Here is a 22,325-nt window from a genome sequence, read left to right on the forward strand (position 1 = left end):
GCACACACACAAATAAATAAGTAAGTAAGTAAATAAATAAATAAATAATACTATTATAATAAAGGGCTGGGGGTGATCTTAAGCTTTGAGACCCATGCAGTTGGTGGCAGTTGTACAGTCATTGCCTAGGACTCTGGAAGAAACACAGGCAGTTGATGGAGAAGGACATAGTCCTAGAAAAAAGATAAAGCCAGTCTTCAAGGGATAGTTCTGCCCCATTCTGTCAGCCAACCACTCTCTTCTTTCCCCCAGGGTAAGGCAGAGCAATTACTGTCTTCAGTTGTCCTCTCACATGTCTCAGGAATCAGATCTCCCACTCCTGTGTCATCTATGCTCATCCCAGTGAGGTGCTCCAGTGCATGCTTGAGGCACCACACAGGCATCGCTTTCCTCCTCCTTCATTGTAAGAATTTGCATTTGGCATTGGTGTCACCTTGCCCCAGTTTCAGAGGATTACCTCATTGCTGCAGTCTTCAGGCTGAGCCTCTCTGGCCTGACAGCTCCAGTTTGTCATCGGTTACAGAGATTCCTGGACCCTCATTTGGTCCACATCCAAGGGATGGAGCTAATATCACACTTCAGCTAAGAATGTCCTCCCTGCTCATTGCCATTCAACCTCCTCCGGACCACATCCTGTTCCGCACGCAGGCCTTTCTGCTTGCTGCCACTGAGGTGTGACTGCCTTTAGATTCTCTCAGCACATGCAGCCAGAACATACATATGCCTACCTGCCCTCTCCTTTTATTATTCCCATTTTTTCTACCAAGGAAGGAGTTAAAGACCGGGAGATGCTGCCTGTGGTATATTACTAGAAAATGCTAGGACCACGTTGTTCATCAGTTCTTACCCTCTTTCGCTACCAGCTAACTATGCTAAATGCTGTTCCTTTGCCCAGGCCCACCTCAATAGATACGTTGTGGGACCACATCCAGTGACTTTGGAATTGCTTTCGCTTCCATGGAGCTCATACCCATCGCTAACTTACCAATGCCAGTCCCCTGTCTCAAAGCTAGTAAAGGCAGGAAGTGAGCAGAATAACAAGTGTGCGGTGTTACTACCCCCCACCCCATACGCTAAGCCATCAGGATGTCAACTGCCCCTGTGAGGATTGTTGTCATAGTTTTTGTCAACTTGACACAAACATTAGGCATAGCCGAGAAGGAGGACTCTCAGTTGAGGAGTTGCCTCCATCAGACTGGCCATACTATTGTGTCTATGAGGCATTTTCTTAATTACTAATTGATGGAGGGGGACCCAACCTACTGTAGATGGGGCCAACTCTGGCCAGGTAGGCCGGTATAAGAAAGGTAACAAACATGAACCAGACAATAAACTAATAAGCAGCATTTCCCATGATCTCTGTCTGAGTTTCTGCTCCCCAGATTCCTGCTTCAGCTCTTGCCTTGGCTCTTCTCAGTGATAAGCTGTGTCTTGGTTACTGTTCTATTGCTGTGAAGAGATACCATTAAAAAAAAATAGAGCATTTAATAGGCAGGGGAGGGGGGAGAGTGGCTGCTTGCAGGGCTCCAAACGTGTCCTGGATTCTCCCCAGCATGCAGCATCCCTCACCCTGTCAGTAGCTACTGGACACCTACTACATGTTGAGTCCCATTGGAATGGTGTGCCCAGGGGATGAAGGGAAACACTGCTTAGGGCTTCTCCTCTGTCAGGGCAAGTTAAATGAGCACTCCTGAGCAGAGTGCTGGGAGGGGAAGGGAGGGGAGAGGGAGGGGAGGGGGAAGCAAGGCAAAGCAGTCCATATAAGTCCAGGAAGGTATGCTTCAAGGGAGCCAGATTCAAATGAAGCCTGAAAGATGAGGAAGGACTTAGGAAGGCAATGGTGGTAACAAAGGCTGCCGGTGCCAAAAGGGAAAGCGAGTGTGTAGGCTTCAAACCAGGGCGGGAGCACGCATGGGCAAGCACTAAGAAGGAAGACAGCCATGACTGAGGCAGAACAAAGTCCAAAAGAAAAGGAATTGAGAGGGGGCGACAAGGCAGGCAGAGATCACAAAGCCTTCTGAACTCCTCACTGTGGGAAAGTAATCACTTCCTCCCTAAGATCATTCTTCCTACATTTAAACCTTTAACAATTCCAGAATCACCAGGTGGTACATTGCCCTAGTTTAGTTCTCAAGAACAAGAAGTCATGCATATGAGTCATGTTTCCGTTACTATAACAAAATACGTGAGACAATCAACTTAAAATCAAGAAGGGTTTATTCAGGCTCACAGTTTCAGAGGTTCTGGCCCACAGTTACATGTCCCTATTGCTTTGGGCCTGTGGTAACATACTCGTGGAGATTGCTCATGTTATGGTAGCCAGGAAGCCAAGAAAGAGACTGGAAGTACCAGAGTCCTTTCAAGGGCATGACCTAACTTCCTTTTCCAGGCATCACTTCCCAATAGCCTCATAAGATGCTAAGATTCAAGCCTTTACATATGAGATCTGGTGTGGAGACACTGCAGCACCAAAGTTTGTGACATTTTACCTGAGGTGTCAATCTTTTAAAAATTTAATCTACAGGGTGGAGAGATGGCTCAGCAGCTAAAAGAATTTTGTTGCTCTTGACAAGGACCAGGGTTTGGTTTCCAGCATCCACATGGCAGCTAATAGCCTTCTGTAACTCCAGTTTCCATGTATCTGATGGCTTCTTCTGGGCTCTGTGGGCATTGCACACACATGGTGCAGAGCATTAAAACAAAACACTCATACGAAATAAAATAAATAAACAAAAAACATAAGTAAATACAATTTAATCTTTAAATTTCAAAGACAAGTTTAGAAAACAATACATAATATCCAGGACTAAATAAACCACACACCGTTAATGAAGAAAATTACAGGAATGAAAATGAATTTGAGGACAGAATCCACAGAGCCAAAAGTATGTACTATGTATAATTTGAGCCAGGTATTTGAAATGACATATCCTAACCACCAAAGCAAAGCGGGAAAGCAAATTAGTGACAGCATCTCTCATGTCCTCAACGTGTGGTTTGTTCTAACCCAGGAGAACCTCCATCTCTGGCAACTGGAAGGCCAATACAGGCTCTGCCATGCTGGAGCAGGTGGCCATGACAGAAAGGTAAGAGACAAAGGGTGGGTGGGTGGGAAGCAACACCAGCATCCATGAGCATGCCCCCACCCGCAGAGCACTTCCCGTCTTGCTTTCCTGTCTGGTCAGCATCAATGTCAGGATACCTGTCAAAATGACATTTGCAGATGGTAGGAGTTCAGAGAAGGGAAGTGGTTTGCCTCATGTTCCAGAGCTGAATATGGAACACTGAAGCCTTGGCTTCAAGTCTTCTGGGTCTTGCCTTGCTACCTCAGTAAGAGAGATAGGAGCCTTCACCGGTCCCCAGTTGTTTGCAGATAACTGGAAGAAAGCAGTTTCATTAAAACATAATACAAATGAAGGTGGGCCTTCCTCAGACTGAAGAGGGGACAGCCAATTCTCCTTAAATGGTGAGTGTTTCAGAGTGCACTGTAGCTGAGGGACCTACAGGTCTTTCTCCCTTTAAGCAAGACTGCGACTGGCCCCCTCAGTTGAGGGAGGGCTGGGCACCTGCTCTCCGCACCAGTCACACACACCTTCCCTAGGAGCCCACTGAGCACTGGGTGCAAGCAAATAGCAGTAGTGGCCAGAGCATGTTTTCTAGGATCACTAAACACTGAGAGCCTGCTGCATGCATGTCACAGTGCACTGGGCAGCAAAGAGGCCAAGGTAAAGAGCATTGAGCATTTCCTCTGGGGACTGTGGTGCAGCTGCACGCCTCGTAGCATAGTACATCAGTTTGTTATTTGGAGATTTATCAACTTTTGCTGATGAGAGCTCAAGAGGCATGCTTTCAGGAGAGACCCCCATCTCCACCCCCTCTATTGAAACCATGTCTTTCACGGCTGCGTTGGCTCTCCAACACTGTGGTCTCCAACACTGGTTCGTAGCATCACCAGGCTTAAAGCCGCAGTGTTCAAGACTGACAGAAAGAAAGCCTCCTTCCCTGGGACGGAACCTACTCAGCTGCCTAGCCAGGTTTTGGTTCACATGATCCTCTCTGAGCCAATCACTGGCTGAGAAGGCTGTAGCGCTGCGTTTGACTAAACCTATGTCAAATGTGTAGCAACAACGAGGGAGACTCAGGGAGGGACATAATGCTGTGTATTAAGAAGTCTTTACAAGCTAGGTGTGGTGGCGCACGCCTTTCATCCCAGTACTCAAGGAGGCAGAGGCAGGAGGATCGCTGTAAGTTCGAGGCCAGCCTGCTCTACAAATCGAGTCCAGGACAGCCAAAGCTACACAGAGAAACCCTGTCTCAAAAAACCAAAGAAGAAAGAAGAAGAAGAGAAGAGTAAGAGTAAGAATAAGAATAAGAGGGACAGGCTGAGCGTGGTGGCGCGCGCCTTTAATCCCAGCACTCGGGAGGCAGAGGCAGGCGGATCACTGTGAGTTCGAGGCCAGCCTGGTCTACAAAGCGAGTCCAGGATAGCCAAGGCTACACAGAGAGACCCTGTCTTGAAAAACCAAAAAAAAAAAAAAAAAAAAAAAAAAAAGAATAAAAGGGGCAAGAGGAAAGGAAGAGAAAGAAGAGGAGGAAAGAGAGGAGGAGGAAGAAGAGGAGGAGGAGGAGGAAGAAGAAGAAGACATCTTTCATAGGAGGGAAAATAGTTGCCCCACTTATATTAACAACAGCCAGCTTTCCCTTCTTCTCTAAGCGGGGAGACAGCTGCAGCCTAATACAGTAATGTTAGGACAACATGAGCCCTGACTACTTGCAATGGGAAAAAGGAGAAAGAGCACCCAGTGAAGCTTAGGGAAGAAGAGGTCAGGGAGGGGCTCCTGATGAAGGGGGATTCCAGAATTCCATCCTAGAGAATGAGTGGGAGCCTGAAGGAGCCAGCTTTTGCTCCACCTCTGCAACTATATCCTAAGTGCTCACTGTGAGCTAGTTTTAGAGCTGGGCCTTGGAGAAATGGTGGGGGGGGCGGGGGAGTCATCACCCTGCCCGTGTGGACAGGGGCTGCAAGCTCAGGAAGCCAAATGAACCAAGATGAATGCCCCAACCCTTCCAGCTAAGTTAACAGGCAATTCTGAACTTTCTCTAGCAGGAAAATGAACACAACGATAGACAAGTCCGCATCACACACACACACACACACACACACACACACACACCACACACACATACACACACACACATACACACACACACACACACACACACACCTGCCAGGGTGGATATCTGCCCTTCTCAGCAAGCCTAGGTGGGGGCTCCAACTTCCTCTTGTAACTTTCTTCTAACCAGCTAGTCTTGTGGAGGAGTTGTGCCAAGTGCCAGGCACACCCGTCCCCCAGGGAGCCTTCATGGACAGCTAGTGACCTCTTCTTCATGACTTTCCCCAGACTGGAAGTCTAACAGCCTCCATTGCCTCAGGAGTTTACCATGGAGGTCTCCACCACGCCACCGTCCTGTGTGTGGTGCTGCTCACAAATCACGAAGTCTCAAATCACAAAGATGACTCGAAAAGGAACCGTCACAGGACAGAGTCTGTCAGCTCAGCCTGGCATGCACTGTCCTTCGTGCAGTCAAGAGCCGCCCTCATGGCCTGGACGGAGCTCCCTGCTCCCACTCCTACAGCCTGAAAGTGTCTGGCCCCCCTTAAGCAGGCCCAGCCCCTCCATGGTTCACAGGCTCGCTGGGTTTCCTGACTCCTGGGCGATTTTCATGCATTTTGTCTAGTGCTAGTCTGCCTGGTTGAAAGGGAACCTTCCTCACATTTCCCGGCCCCTGGGGTGATACGCACAGATGACCTGGATGTTCGCCCTTTGAAAACAGCCTCTGGAGTCTGGTCGCCTCCAGCCCTAAGTCTAGACTTCTATCTCTCATAGGAAGAACCTTGACTCAGGAGTGTCTCAGGCATAGTGTTCCTTGAGCGTCTTGTGTCCCATGAGTCAGCCACCAGCACCAAATACGGTAGCCCTAACACCTGGCCCGCAGAAGCCTCTCAAATGCTCCAAGGATGGAAGTTGTTGCCATGCGGGGCTGCACATCAGAGTCTTGTAGGACGCATCAAGAGTAGGTAGAGATAGGCGGGTGTGGTGGCCCTGTAATCCCAGCACTCAGGAGGCCAAGGCAAGTGGATCTCTGTGAGTTCGAGGCCATCCTGGTCTATAAAATGAGTCCAGGACAGCCAAGGTGACACAGAGAGACTCTGTCTTGGAAAAGCAAAAAAACAAACAACAGCAACAAAAATACAATAGGTAGAGGCCACCCACTCCCATAGGGCTGAGCCCTGGTGCTGCTCGTTTACCTGTACACGGCCTTTATTATCCTTGTGCGTCCTGACCACAGGAAGAATCAGAGGAAACTGAGCCATCAGGAGGAAGAGGATCTCCCCCAAATCACTAAGGAAATAACAGCAAGCATCCAGGCCACAGGCCCAGGAGACAGATCAGACCATAAAGCACTTGCCACCCAAGGGTGAGGGCATGAGTTCGATTCCCAGATGCCCAAATTAAAAAAAAAAAAAAAAAGCCAGGCAGGTATGGCAGCATGTGGCTGTGACCTCAGCACCAGAGAGGCAGAGACAGGGGGAATCTTGAGGCTTGCCTGTCAGCCAGGCCCACACTGTTCAGTAGGTCTCAAGTTCAGTGGGATGCCTTGTCTCAAAATATGGGGTGGAAGGCTCCTAAGAAACAACACTGGCCAGGCAGTGGGGGTGGGGGGCGGCACGGTACATGCGTTTAATCCCAGCACTCGAGAGGCAGAGGCAGATAGGTGGATCTCTGTGAGTTCAAGGCCTGCCTGGTCTACAATGCGAGTCCAGGACAGCCAGGACTATACAGAGAAACCCTGTCTCAAAAAACCAAAAAAAAAAAAAAGCAACAACATTCAGGCTTGCCTTTGGTCCTTGATGATCATACATGCGTATATGTCGTCTTAGCCAACACTCATGCACATGGGCTCGAACACACAAACTCCAGTTCCTTCATGCCAAGTAAAAACAGACACGTGACTCTGTGGCAGGCTCCAAATGAGAGGGAGAGAAGCTTGATTATAACCTGGCCACACACAGACTCTGGGACTGGAAGCCACAATGTTATTTATTATTCTCTCTATGCCTCAGCTTTTTCATCTGAAAGATGAGCCCAACCCTCCCTCCTTGATCAATTTGTGGTGAGATTAGAAGGAAAAGGAGTCATCCTGCCAGGCACAGAATGGCACATAGTTGGAGTCCAGTGGGTGTGGCTCTTTTTTCCCAGCATGCTCCTGGCTGTGGTTAGATGGGAGAACTAGGCTTGGGTTCCAGGTCTGGGATATCTAGATGAATCTAACCATGCGACTGCCCTGCTGCCTAACTTCAGAGAGAGACCCTCTCTCTAGGCCTCAGTGGGCCCTCGCGTGTTCTTAGAAATCTTCAGCTGTGTTCCTGCCTTATTCCAGGTCATATGGCCCAAACACACAAATAGAACTGAGAGCTGGAGTGTCCCGTGTGACCCTAGAGAGTGGGGGAAAGAAACAGGAACATTGACACAAAGTCCCCTTGACTCCCGCGAATCCAGTCCACAAGGGAAGCCAAGTGCGAGCCCAGAAGATCTCCCCAGATACAACCAACCCCTTGTTGTAAGGTCAAAGTTCACAGCCCAGATCTGTCCCCAGCAAAGCAAACTGGCCCCGCAGCTGTCTGTCACTGGAACAGGAACAAAAGCAATTGGTCCAGAGGGCCAGGCCCCTAGGCAAGTCAGGAGCTGTCTGAAGGAGCTCCCCTGCCCCCCACCATGCCCAGGCTCCCAGAGAATGAGGTCCTTTGTCCCCTATAGGCTCTTGTCTGGCTGGGGCCCTGAGCAGGGAGGACAGCCTGGAGGGATTTTTAGAGCCCTTCCAGCAGCTTTCCCAAGGGAAAAGGGCTGCAGGGGTGTCTGAGTATCTGGATGGCTCTGGGTGAGGGCGAGGCAAGCTTCCTACTGCTGCAGAGCCAAGGTCCTGGGGCAGCAAAAGGGGTGGCCATGAATCTCTGAGACGTCCCAGTTCTTATTCCTTCTCTCCTTCATCCTTGCTCTCTTTCTCCCTGCCCCACTCCCGCCCACCCACCCCCCAACTTCCCTCCTTGGTCTGCCTGCACTCCCCCATCTCGCTCTGGCCTCTGTCCTTGCCTCTTGCCCCACACACTTGTTCACTGTCAGTCATCTGTCTTTGCAGGTACAGGCTCTGGGTGGACAGCTGCTCAGAAATGTTCGGCGGCCTAGACATCTGTGCTGTCAAGGCCGTCCACAGCAAGGATGGCAGAGATTATATCATCGAGGTAAGGAATAAAGCAGGAGAAGTCCAGCCTGGACCATCTACCCTCCCCCCCCCCCCCCCCCCCGAGCAGGAACGACTCCAAGCTGAACCCCAGCATTGCAGCCATGGCCTGCTGCGTGTAGTGCAGGGCGTAGGAAGATACCCCGACAGGTACCGGCCGCCCCACCCCACTCCCCATCGTACTTCATGCACCCACCTCAGCTGTAGCAATGGTAGGGAGCCTTCCTGCTCAAGCATTCTGACTTCATAGTTTAAGCCTCGGGGTACATGTTTTTCCCAGCCCATCAAGGCCAAGAGTCCTCAGTATTCTGTGCCACTGTTCTCATCGGTCAAATGCGTGAAGTGAACACGCTCCCCTTGCCACCGTGCAAGGGTTCCACCCTAATGTGATTTCAACAAGCGTGGGCCCCAGGAGATCTGAGGCACCCAGAAGATTCAGGATTTGCAGGCTGTAAGAGAAGGTGACAGAGCGTTGTTGAGCAAAGGGACACCTTTGTACAGAGTGCAACTGGAGGGACCGACTCAACCACCAGAAATAAGAGATGTTGCCAGATGGGCAGCCCGTTCACCTCTCCATCCCATAGTAGCCTCTTCCCTCTGCAACCCCTTCCTACACGTGTCAGGACTCTCCCTATCCTTTCTTCTCCAGCTCCCAGCATCCAACACTTCCACAGCTTTAACCCAAAACCCCGCTTGTGGCCTCAGGGCCCTCTCCAACCCCAGCTACCCATCTCCACAAGTCACATGGGGTCCTTTCAGCTCACTCCTTCCACGAGGCTCACTTCTCCGCCCATAAGGGAAGAGTGAGCTAACACCAGGCCAAGACATGTGAGGGGAGTCCCGTGGCCACCCCTCCCCTGCAGCTGCCTCTCCCACGAGTTTGGCCAACTAATGATAGGCACATGGCTGGGATTCCCACAGTAGCCAGCCAGTCGTCCAATCCCTCATGTCCGCCTCACTGCTCAGGGACCAGCAGGCAAACAACACCAGGTAACTGAATGGGTGGGAGTATAGCATGGTGGAAGGGGTACACCACATCAAGGAGGGGGTTCCCAGGAGCCCAGGGCAACAATCTCACTAGTCAGCTCACCAGAAAAGCAGACTGCTACCCCAAGGTGAGTGGCATCTCTTTGTAGGACCTCATCCTCGTCTCAAGTCGGGGACCACTTTCCCTCTAACACTTACCACAACAGAGGTGAGCTGAGGGTCACTTCACCTGGGACGTCAGTAGTACCTGTCAAACCACCCAGCGTTGCTTTTCTTCACTAGGGCACTAGACATGAATCTGGTTTGAGGACACACACACACACACACACACACACACACACACACACACACACACACATTCATTTCTTCTCTCTGGGCACCAGGCTCTAAACCAGATGACCAGGGCTTGGAGGTGGCAAGAGACTAGGAGAGGGCTGCTATTCCGAGAACTAGAGAGCAGGAGAGATGGCTTATAGTCCAGAACTTTCACTGTTCTTGTGGAAGACCTAGGTTTGGTTCTCAGCATCCACGTGGTGACTCACAGCTGTGCAGAACATGCACATACACACACACACACACACATGCAAACACTCATACAGATAAAATAAATAAATCTTAAAAAGTAAAAAGATATATACATACATACATACATACATACATACATACATACATACATGTATATGGATGGACTGGTTGCCTCCTCTCTTGGTTCAGCAACACACACACACACACACACACACACACACACCTGTGAGCTCTGATCTCTGAGATTTCTCTGCTTTCATAAAACGTCATTTATATCCATAGGCCCCAGCTCCAGACACTAGTAGAGGGCAGGAATGAAAGATGATTCGCATTTAAAAACAAACAAAAGAGCCAGTTTGGGTCTTCTAAACATAAGAAAACAACTTTTAAGAAAAAAAATCTTAGAAAAGAGAGAGAGGGAAGAGGGGGGGGGCTTTCAGATTCTTTTTTTCCTCAGAAACATTAAAGAATTGTTTTCCTTTGGATTTGGTGTGGGATCAGAGAGAGAGAGAGAGAGGAGAGAGAGAGAGAGAGAGAGAGAGAGAGAGAGAGAGAGAGAGAGAGAGAGAGAGAGAGAGCTTGCTCCTAGGAATATATAATGTATTTTTCCCAGTAAGGGGCAAAGAGGCAGCAGAGATCTGAAAATACTGCCTCACAACCAGCTCTGTGTAAAAACACTTGTGTGGCATGTATGTTCAGTGAGGGTGCTCAGGGGAAACAGCCTAGGCCTCGTCCTCTCTGACCTGGCCTAAGGGATGATATTGCTCACTAGGAAAAAATGTCTCCCTGGGGAGAATGACAGTCTACTTCCTTTGGCTGTATCCACTGTGGGGATCCCAGTTCCTGACCTCAGGTTCCTTGCAGTGGCCGTTTTCCCCTGCAGAGGATGTGGGGAATGGTCCAAGACAGAGAGCGGTGGGCTGGACTGGAGAGAAGAGCTATAGACAGGCAGGGTGCTCAAAGCCCAGGCATGGGCCTTGGGGACTGCCAAGCCGGAGACTGCCTGTGACCCCAGAGAGTGCTATGTAAGGACAGTTTCCGGGGGCCTTCTGAGATCATACCCATACCCTTGTTTGCTTTTCGGTTTCTGAGGCACACTGGGCGCTTATACTCCTGGTCCCTTGAAAGTCACAGTTGGGGGGGGTGGGAGGCGGGTCTTAGCAGCTGCCTGAACCCTTGGTTTACAGTTGACAGAAAAAATAGACCTGGAGAAGACAAGAGGCTCCATCCCCAACCCCCACCACCCGCTCCCACCCCACCACCCACTCCCCCGAAGCAAGTCAGTCACACAACACAGGCCTGGAACCCTGGCAACCTCATTTGAAGTCTTACCACAGAGCTGCCCAGTGCTTGGTCAGGAGGCTCCAGCTACTGTAGAACTTGCCAGTCGGTTTCCTCATCACGCGGATGAGGCTAACCATAATAGTCATATGGCCTGCCTCGAACACTTGTTGGCTTGAGGCAGGGTCCCATGTAACCCCAGCTGCCCTCAAATCCAGTATGTAAGAAAACCTTGAACTTCTGATACCCCTCCTGCACCTCCTGAATGCTGGAATTACAGGTGCCAGGGTGAAAGCTAAGCCCCCCAACCCCCACCCCCTGCACGCAAGGTGAACACTCCAGTCACATCTCCAGCCCTGCCAACGTGCTGCTCTGAGACGTCATCTCTACGTGGTTCTTAGAATAGCGTCCCACTTATTAGTGCTCAGTGAAACTGTAGTGTCAGACCCTTCCCATGCTGAGCAGGGCTTATTTACCGCAGGGACACCCCCTCCCCTTCCTCTGGGACACAGGCCACCCTGACTTGGTGGGTAAATGACAGTTCTGGGTCTAAGCTGTCCATTGGGACAATTACGCGAGCTCAGCAAAGACACGGGCACAAAGGGTCTCTCGTGGGAACTTGTGAGGCCCTAAAAAGCTTTCAGGAAGGGCTGACTGTTTGAGGCTGGATGAGGAGTCAGCCAGGTGAGGGGTGGCCAGAGACAGCTGGGTACAGGATCTGGAAATGACAGTGTCTGGTTGCCCCAGAGCTGGGCAAAGGGCAAAGAGGGTTTAACAGGGTGAAGCAGGTGACAGAGAGTGGCTGGATTCCCCGTAGTAGAGGAGAGAGGTGACCAACACAGCTCTGTCACGGGTCTACCAAGACATTATATGTTCCCTTAAGACAGTCATCTGCCTGTGCCTGGTGACCGCCTGGTACACTGGCTGTCATCTGTGAGCCTTAGTGTCTCCATCTACTACAAAAGTAGACCAGGCCAACATGACCTGCCAGGACTTCCAACTGCTTCTTCCTTAAGACCAGCCTGGTTCTCAGCAAATGAGTTTCATTTTAGGTCTGTGTCCTGCTGGGGGCGGGTCACTTCCAGCCTGTGTCAAACTTTGAGTTGTTATTATGCCTGAGCCCCCACCAGTTTCCAGCTCTGAGGACATCCTTAACCTTGGGTCAGAAGAGGGGGGGGCAGCCTCAGGCCTGGAAGGAAGGTGGGATGGGAAATGAGGGGGCAGAGACCAATGCCCCAAAGAAAAGTATAGAAAAGGTCAGCACGTGCTCCCCCACTCTGGTCACGTTGCTTGGACCAGCCAGCTTGTGGAGGCTGAGTTGAATTGAATCCAGGGAATCTGTTGGGCGGGGCGGGGGGGGGGGGGAGAGGAGAACTGGAAAGAACTGGATGTCTGCCTGCTGGGGGCCCAGACGACAGGAAGGACCTCGCTGAGCCCTTTGCATGGAGGATAGTGCCATCTGGTGGTCATTCTGTACTGAGCCCAGTGTCAACACTGCTGGAACAGGAAGGCCTGAGATCAAGTTGGCTTAACGCAGGGTTCTTCCGCCCCCTTTCCCTCCCCCTAGGTCATGGACAGCTCAATGCCCCTGATTGGAGAACATGTGGAAGAGGACAAGCAGTTAATAGCCGACCTTGTCGTCTCCAAAATGAGCCAACTCCTGGTGCCAGGGGGCACGGTGCCCTCACCCCTGAGGCCTTGGGTAAGGCTCACTTGAGAACCAAAGAGATTGGGGCGGGGCACTCTGGAATGAAGACCCTCAGGATCAAATGGAGATAACCCTAGGCAGGCATCATGTAGGAGAATGGGGTAGGGACAGAGGCTGACAGAGACCTTGGAGGGGTCCTTCCCCCTTCCATCCCCCAGGAAGAAAGCTCCTGTTCCATCAGTCTTTGGTAAGACTTTGGCAGTGTTCATCCCGGCATCTCCATCTTGAACCTGAGCATAGGTGTGTGCATCTGTGTGTGCGGAAATACATGGACACATATGTCCTGCCTTCCCAAGGCACCAGTCAATAGAGACACTTGTGTCTCCCGCTTCACCATCCCCCAACCTAGCAAGCTCCCACCCCTGCCCTGCACAGGCCCCACCAGGGACTACCGCACCACTCTTCAAAGAGTTTGCTAGCTTGCAAGCCTTCTGGGAGAGCACGTTTCAAATCTTCCCCCAGCCCCAATCTCTGCTTGTCCCATAGAAACGCATCTCTTCATTGACACAGGAATAAGTAGTTAAACTCAAGGGGCTGCTGGGAGGAGGGGGGTGCATTTGCAGCATCCTCCTTGGCTGTGCTGGAACTCTATCGTGAGGTCCACTGAAGAATCATGCGTCACGGGTTTTATATTAGTGATTTAAAAAAAAAAAAAAGGAAACAGACCTATATAAGGCCTTGTTTCCCACCCAGAAATGCTATAGCCACAGGCTTTCTTTCTCTTCTCTTGCTCTAGGGTCCTCAGATTAAACCTGCAAAATCTCCAGGGCAAAGCCAGCTGGGACCTCAGCTAGGACAGCCGCAGCCAAGGCCACCCCCACAAGGTAAGACACAGGACAGACACAGAGAAATATTGTGCCCATGAGGACATTAAAACACAGTGCGGAGGACTGAGAGGTGCCTTGGCAGGTAAGGACTTCAGCTGTGCAAGCATGAGGACTTGAGTTCAAATCCCCAGCACCCGTGTAAACAAGCTGGACATAGCTAAACATGCTGGAAGCTGAAGCACCAGGGGAAGAGAGGACCATGGTGGCTGTCTATGTGGTCTAGCTGACATGGCAGGCTGCAGGTTCAGTGAGAGACACAGTCTGCAGCAGTGGTTTTCAACCTGTGGGTCACGGCCCATTCAGTGTCACACATCAGATATCCTGCATATTAGCTGTCTGTATTACAATTCACAAAAGTAGAAAAATAACAGTTATAAAAGTAGCAACAAAATAATGTTTATGGTTGGAGGTCACCACAACATGACGAACTGTATTAAAGAGCCGTAGCGTTGGGGCTGGAGAGATGGCTCAGTGGTTAAGAGCACTGTCTGTTCTTCCAGAGGTCCTGAGTTCAATTCCCAGCAACCACATGGTGGCTCACAGCCATCTATAATGAGATCTAGTATCCTCTTCTGATGTACAGGTGTATATAGAGGCAGAACACTGTGTAATAAATAAATAAGAGTCATAGCATTAAAACACCTGGGAACCACTAAACTGCCTAACCTGTCTAAGGTAAAAAGCAATAGAGAAAGACACTTAAGTGTCCTCTGACCTCCACTTGCACACCCAAGGGTGTGTACATACACGCAGAGTAATTAATTAATAACTAAATCAGTAAGGACGTGTTGCTGGACACAGTCTAGCGCAGCGGTTCCCAATCTTTCTAACGCTGCACCCCTTCAATACAGTTCCTCATGTTGTGGTGATAGCTCCCCCACCCCAGCATAAAATGATTTTTGATGCTACTTCATAACTGTGTTTATGCTACTGTTATGAATCATAATATAAATATCTGTGTTTTCTGATGGTCTTAGGCGACCCCTGTGAAAGGGTCCCTTGCCTCCCTCCCCCCAAAGAGGTTGTGACCCAGAGGTTGAGAACCCCTGTGAAAGACAATGCATCCTGACCCTTTATCCTTGGGCCATGCACACTTCCATCCATCCATCAGCAGGACAAGGACCCGAGGAGGGCTCATGTCCTCTTGGGGTCAGGGAGGGAGCTGGGAAGAGAGAGCAGAAAGATGGTTCAGTATTTAGCATGCTGGGCCTCGTGCTGGGGCCATTCCCTTCTAGCCATCCATGTTCAACCTCCTGGTCGCTTTGCAGAGGAAGCATCCGTGTTCCCCTTTTCCCAAGTAGGAAATTGAAGCGTTGCCCAGGAAGGCACAATGAGAAGATAGCAGCTTCTCAAGCCTGGACTTTCAAAGGTTCTGGGAAATGTTATTTCTTGCTACTAGTGGTGCCGGGCTATACATTTGTGAGCCAATCAGCTAGAGCGAGAAAGAAAGAGAAGAAGGCCAAAACGTTATACCCTCAGCCGCTGCTGGCATTCTTCCTCAAAACCATCCCTGCACCATTCCAAAAGAGCTGCCACTTCTTAGAGGGTGGGTACGGGGGTGGACAACAAGAGGAAGAGAACTCATGAGACTAGCTAATGGCTTGCTGGAGGAAAGGTGAGCTGTGGAGGATATCCCACGCATGGGCTCAAGAGGAGCACCAGGCAAGCATGTCCCTTGCAGCGCCATCAGTGCGCTCAGCCTGGCTGCTCTGGGCCAGCTGGGTCTTCAGAGCGGCTTGTCAGGGAGACGCCAAGGCGGGAGATCTTGCAATCTTGACAGAAGGCATTTCCATCCTGCCCTGAACTTTCTAGTCACATCTATTCAAGCGACAGATTAGTTGCTTCTTGGGGAAAATGGGCCTTGGGTACCAGATGGCTTCCACTTCCACAGCTGTCGGGAAAGCAGCTCCTTCCTCCTTCCCCCATCCCTTTCAGCCTTCTCTCTCTCTCCTTCTTTCCTTTCCCCATTACCATATTCATTTAACATAACCCTCCAGATTAGCTTAAAATTCCTCATATAAATGACTTTGAAATTGACTGCCCCCAATATACTCCAAATGTATAAACAGTAATCAAAATCATATTGAACCATGGGTTAAAATATGAGATAGGTGGCATTTTAATTCTCAGTATCTGTGGTCAGTCTTCTCACAATATAACAAACAAGGCAAACAAAGCACATCTGTAATCCCAGCATGAAGGAAGGTGAGGCAAGAGCATTGCTTTGAGTTTGGGGCTAGCCTGGGGCTACCAAGAAAGTTCATTTCCAGGCTAGCCTGGGCTACAGTGTGAAATCCTGTCTCAAAAAAGGGAGTGGGAGGCTGGGGAGACAGCTGAGTCAGTAAGTGCATGAGGACATGGCTTTGATCTCTAGTGCCCATATTAAAAACAAAAACAAAAACCAAGCTTGGATGTGGCGGTGTACTTAAAATCCTGGAGCAGAAGACGTGGAGATGAGGAGCATCACTGAGGCCAGTTAGTGTTCTCCTGGAGATGTGTATGCACTCCAGACAGGTCCAGTCTTGCCACCTTTCCGTTTTAGGTACATGGTAACACGGCTTTAAACCTCAGTGTCCACAGTGACATTGGAGGGAATAACAGCTTCCATGTCTATAGGGTATTGTTGATGGCATTAGAAAGGGGTCTAACAATGGGGCATTATTTAGAGGACTCCAGTGTTCACTAGTAGTTTGTGATTAATGACAATTACACGGCTTACTATTAATACATGCTTTCTTCCCAGCAATTCTAATTGACAGATTGCTTTTTCATGGTTGTCATTAACAGCCCTCTGACCTACATAGCCCTTCTCCCCTCCAGCCTGACAATAATACCATAGAACAAATGATCCCAAGCTCTGTATTCACCACCCTACCAAGCCCCTGGCCCTGCTCCCTCCTTTCCCAGTCTGCTCGGGACTGATTCTTTAAAACCACTTTGAATGGCACTAGTATGTTCTGATCCCCTCTCTGGCTCAGAGGAAAAGCATGCTTGATAGGGAGATTATTTTAAGGAACATGTGGCTAAACACCATGTGAAGGAGTTGAAAAATAATCAACTGAAAACCAATTAAAGTAATTAAAGGAAATGCTCAGTGAATTAACATTCAGCCCAAATATAACAGGGCTGATTTTAAAACATTTTCACCAAATTCTATAAATAGCAGGATCACATTATTAACTTGGTGTGAACTTATTTTCAAACTCAAGAACATCAAATTTTCCTTTTGTAAATTTCATCTTTTTAGGGTCAATTTTGGGCTTAGGAAAATCATTTATACACACACACACACACACACACACACACATCAGGGTTGGGGGGGGGGGAGTAGATCAAATAAAAAGTATTAAGTTGTTTGCTTTGCCAAAAAGCTGTAAGAAATAACCAAAGTGTCTCTTGATGTATCCCATTGGTAAAATAGAACCACAAGAAATAGTTAATAAGTTATTCAACTAGGACACAGACTCTCCAAGAATGTATCAACCCCAGTGTGGGGGTGGCGAGCTTAAGATGAAAGGAGAAGAAAAAGGATGTTTTGAATGACTTGCACTTGGTTGAGAAAAAAAAAAAAAGTAGTCAGCATACAAAAATCATAAAGCTTTTACCTAAACATCTGGATTTTATCTGTCTCCTACCCCCCACTTTTAGTCAATTTTTAGCTTCTCTGGAAAGCACTCAACCTATTTTCCTACCTAGCACCCCCTGGTGGTTAGTAGGGGATGCCCCCTTGGTGACAGGGTCTTGCCACTTGCCTCAGGCCCTGCTCTTCCCTTCTTCATTTCCACAGTGATAAGAACCCGTTGGTGTTTTCCTTATGTTTACTCAGAAAGAGAGTGAGAACTATGTCTTACACCAAGTGGGAATTAAGTCTTTGTATTTGATAGTGTCTCACTCTAAACACGGACTGGACTGAATTCCCTGTATAGCCAAAGCTAGCCTCAAACTTGCCACAGTCCTCCTACCTCGACTTCCTAAGTGCTGGGATTACAGGTGTGGGTCACTATGCTTGACTCCATACACTTTCCGAATTACTTCTCCCTTTTCATGTAAGACTCCAACCCTATTGAACCAAACCCTCACCTTATGACCTTTTACCTTAATTATATTACTCCTTAAAGACCCAAATATGTTCGCATTGAGGGTTAGGGTATCGACATTTGAGTTTAAGAAAACATGTTTTGTTGCCCCTAAGGACATGCAGTGAACCTAGACCCCTGTTAAGAGCTAGCCAACAGATAGCTCATTCCCCACAGTTGTAGGGGCAGCAGGGACAGCCTCTGACATGAACTCTGGTACCCCCAATGTGATCACTTCCCCTTGGCTGGGCACACAGAGGAAGGGAAAGCAGGCTATCTGGATGAGACCTGATAGGCTGTTGTCCATATGCTTGGGGAGGCGGGACCCTTCTGTCATAGGTCTAGGGGATAACCATCAGGATGTAATCTGAATAAATTGTAATCATTTTTTTTAAAGTTTAAAAAAAGAAAAAAAAGAAAGCATGTTTCTATCTGTAACAGCATGCCAAATCCCTCTCCTGACACAATTGCCCCACAAATCCATCCATACATTAGAGTGTGAGGCCTGCCTCTTCTAATGTGCAGCTTTCCAATGTTTCTTTATTGCATGGCTATATACATTAGCACTAAAACAAACAAACCAAAAAAAACCAAATCCATGTTATCTTATAAAACTGCCTTTTCTCTTTCTGTTTAATGGTGTATCCTAGGCACATACTGTTAACAGGTTGGTCAATGTTACCCCAACACAACATGTGAAAATCAGTGGCTTTTTTGTTTGTTTGTTTTTTTGTTTTGTTTGTTTGTTTGTTGGCACATGGTCTTACGTAATCCAGACTGGCCTTGAATTCTCAACGTCATCAATGATGACATTGAACTCTTGGTCTTCTTGTCTCCGCCTCCTGAATCCTGGGACTACCAGCATGCACCGCCATGCCTAACCATGCTGGGAATCAATTATAGGACTCCAGCATCCTAGACAAGCACTCTACCAGCTCAACTATGTCCCCAGCCATTTTGATGTTCCTAACCATCTCCCTGAGATCTGGCATCTCTGTTGTTTTCAGTTATAAACAGCATTTTTCTATAGACATGTGCTAAGTGTACAGCCACATTATTCCCCAAACAAAATGAACTTTAACTCTTTCTTCGGTTTGAGCTTTAACTCTTTCTTTGGCTTGTAGGGGGCCCTCGTCAGGGTCAGTCACCACAGCCTCCCAGATCTCGAAGTCCATCCCAACAGAGGCTCTCCCCACAAGGCCAGCAGCCTGTGAGTCCCCAGTCAGGATCTCCACAGCAGCAAAGGTCACCAGGCTCTCCACAGCTAGCCCGGGCATCTGGTAGCAGTTCTCCAAACCAGGCTTCCAAGCCAAGTGCCAGCTTCAGCTCACATCCCCGGCCACCTGCGCAGGGCCGCAGCACCTCCCAGCAGGGCGAAGAGCCCTCAAAGCCAGCATCACCTCACCCGCACCTCAAGTAAGTGTTTGACAGTCTGAAAGGGTATAGAGATGGAGTATGTCCAGAGATGAACTGATTAAGTTATAGACAAGGAAGCCAACAAGACCTTGCCTAGGATTCAACTAGAGGAAAGTGGTCCTATTAGGGTGGCATTTGTGTAGCAGGGACCAGCAATTTGAGAGTACAGATTAGGCCCCTCCATGTCCCTGGATCAGTCATCAGTTGCTATGTATCAAACAAAGCCAAATTTATGCGGCTGAAGAAAAACTTTCCTGGTTGTTCTAGTTTCCCTCCTGTTGCTGTGATAAAATACTCTGGCAAAAGGCAGTTTTAGAAGGGGCTGGAGGGATGGCTCAGTGGTTAAGAGTATTGGTTAAGAGAACTCTTCCAGAGGACCAGGGTTCTATTCCCAGTACCCACTTAGTGGCTAAAAACCGTCTGTAATTCCATTCTGGCCCCTATGGGCACTACATCCATGTGACACACACAGATAACATGCAGGCAAAACACCCATGCAGAGAAAATACAAATAAAATCCTAAAAAAGAAAAAAAAAAAAACCAATTTTCTAAACAACTTAGGGGAGCAGAGGCTTTGTTTTAGCCTTCAGGTCACAGTTCATCATTGAAAAGAATCAAGAAAGGAACTAAAAAAGGAAGTTGACACAGGAACTATGGGGAAATGCCGTTTGCTGACTTCCTCAGTGACTCATGCTTCGCCAGCTTTCTCACACAGCCTCAACCACCTGTCCAGGGAATGGTGCTGCATCCAGCAGCTGGACCACCCTACGTCAATTAACAACCACAGCAGTCCTCCACAGACATGCCTGTGGGCCTCTCTGATCTGAGCAATCCCTCACCAGAGACAAGGGGTCTAGAACAGGGACTGCCAGATTTCTCGGCTAACGCTGGGAACTCTGTCAGAACCAGCAGAGCCTGATCTAGCCCACTGTGGCTAACACAGCCCTACACATTACAGAGCAGCCTGGGATGGAGGGAAATGTAAGCAGTGCATGCACCCTACTTCTTGCTTGAAGACCTACCACAGCCAAATACTTGTCTGTAGGAACCCTAGTCTCTATACCTAAGAAAATGAGGGCAGTACCTCCCACCTTGCCAATTCTGGGCTAGTATCGTGTATACACCACACAGTGATGCCTGGGTTCTGGCCTCACCATCCTTTGATGGCTAGGCTCAGCCAGCAGGCTGCAGGCCAGCCCCAGATTCATTTCCATGGGGGTTCCAGCCGTGACCATCCCACAACCCTTGCTTTCTGTTTCAGCAAATCTCAGTCCCTGACTAACAGCCTCAGCACGTCAGATGCCTCCCATCGTGGGACCCCAAGTGAAGATGAGGCCAAGGCTGAGACCATCCGCAACCTGAGGAAGTCCTTTGCCAGCCTCTTCTCTGACTAGCAGCAACCAACCCAGGCTGGAGGGCAGGAAGACTCAAAGGCCTGGAGCCTTTCTCTGGGTCTCTCCTTCTCAGCCTTGCTTCCTGGTGGAAACATGCTTCCTACATGCCTCTGACCTGGGGACTGGTGGTCTACATGCATTCTCATCTCTTTGACCATGACAATTCCAATGCTGTCTGACTCATCAGTAGCCTTAGGAGCCCCTAGGTTCCTCAGCACAGGCCTTCCAGACAGACAAAGCATCACTACACCCACCATATGCTTGCTCCCCCTGCTGCCAGTTCCAAGTGAGATGTCTGTGTGGCTTGTTTTTTGTTTTTGTTTTTGTTTTGCATTCTTATTAGTATTCTGCTTGCCTTTGGGCAGAGGCCCCCTTCTAGGCCTTGACTCACCTCCATCAAATGCGTACATTGTAGTCGGACCTCAGCAACACAAGAGGCAATACTTTTTTAATGGTGTTTTTGCAAACAGAAGTGGGGAAGGCCAGCCTGGGAGCCCACTTACTCACCTAAAGCAAGCTAGTGCCAGCCTTGCTGGGAGCGGGCTGACAAAGGGCCCCTCCCCCCCCCCCCCCCCCCCGACACAGCTGGCCCTCACAGGGACCTTGATGTCAACAGAAAGAAGATAGACCCTATGCAATAAGTGGGGCATTTTTCAGAACAGAACAAAAGGACACCCACATAATGCCACCCAAGCCTAGAGCCAACAGCAGGAATCCAGAGGAGAGAGAGCCAGCACTCCCTGGGGGGAGGGTCACGGGAGGACTGTGCCTCTCTGACCTCACAGAGAATCTGTTCTTTTTCCTCCTTAAAGGCTAAATGGGAAGCCAGAGTGTGTGGACAGCTCCCTGTCACAGGCTAAGAAGACACAGTGATGGGAATCGGGTTCAGCATTTTACTTGCTCTGAAAAAAGGTGTCAGTAAGACCACTCCATTTACAGAAGGTCTCCCGGTGGGACAGCCTTCAAAAGCAATGCATGTGTTTTTTTCTTCGGGAGACTTTGAAGCCTTTTGGAATTTTTTTCCAGGAAAAAAAAAAAAAAAGTTCCACTCCGACCTCGTTTCAGCCTACCTGGTATGACTAACATGTTTGCTGCAGGACTAGGCAAATGGTCCTGATTCCCTTTGCTGTGCTCCTTCCCTTGTGCCAGACTGCCTCCCAGGATCACATCACCAAGCCCCTGGTGCTAGAAACATTGGAGGTGCCCGAAGCAGCCTCCTGGCCCCCAGAAGACCCAGGACATCAGAACGTATGCATTTCTCTGTACAGCCCCCTTGGCTACTGAGGTATGCTTTCTCTATGCTGTGTGTGGGGGGGGCGGGGGCTGTGGTTAACTGAGGCAGATTCTGCTTCTGTTCAAGTTCCACAGGTTGCTTGCTGATCATCTGAGGCATCCTCAGGTGTCCAGGAGCATAGGAGCACTCACTGTGGTTTCCGGGCGGAGTTTGTCTTCTCGAAACAGTCTCATTCAGTAACTCAGGCTGGCCTAGAACTTACGTGGCCCACGTCAGTCTCAAACTCACAGCGATTCCACTGCTTCACCAGCCTCCCACGTGCTGAGATGACACTCCTGAACATGGCACCCAGAAAGCAAGCATTCATCGCTTTTTCATCCTCCCAGCCCAGGCTGGAGCAGCAGAACCAAGGGTAAAGACCCTCTCATGTCCTGGCTCATGTCCTGCAGAATGCCCCTTCAAGCTGGTTCCCAGCAGTGACCTGCTCAGCATCAGACGTGGTAGCTTTAACCCTGGCTGCAGAGAGCCAGTTGGCCCTCACGGTCATCCTCTTCCTTCTTCCCTCATGGTCAAGT

The 22,325-nt window shown here is 49.3% G+C and overlaps 1 protein-coding gene across 1 annotated transcript in view; it reads left to right on the forward strand.

Moving 5' to 3' along the window:
• Positions 1-20,814, forward strand: part of Syn3 (synapsin III) — a 66,716-nt gene extending 45,902 nt beyond the window's left edge. Inside the window, exons 3-8 of the mRNA XM_051173001.1 lie at positions 3,012-3,086; positions 8,200-8,302; positions 12,662-12,796; positions 13,539-13,626; positions 18,830-19,121; positions 20,384-20,814. Of these exons, the coding sequence (XP_051028958.1) occupies positions 3,012-3,086; positions 8,200-8,302; positions 12,662-12,796; positions 13,539-13,626; positions 18,830-19,121; positions 20,384-20,516 (826 nt within the window). The 3' untranslated portion in view covers positions 20,517-20,814. The remainder of the gene's footprint in view (positions 1-3,011; positions 3,087-8,199; positions 8,303-12,661; positions 12,797-13,538; positions 13,627-18,829; positions 19,122-20,383) is intronic.
• The last annotated feature ends 1,511 nt before the right edge of the window (positions 20,815-22,325 follow it).

This window comes from Acomys russatus, chromosome 31 (assembly GCF_903995435.1).
Source record: "Acomys russatus chromosome 31, mAcoRus1.1, whole genome shotgun sequence".
Classification (NCBI taxonomy): Eukaryota; Metazoa; Chordata; class Mammalia; order Rodentia; family Muridae; genus Acomys; species Acomys russatus.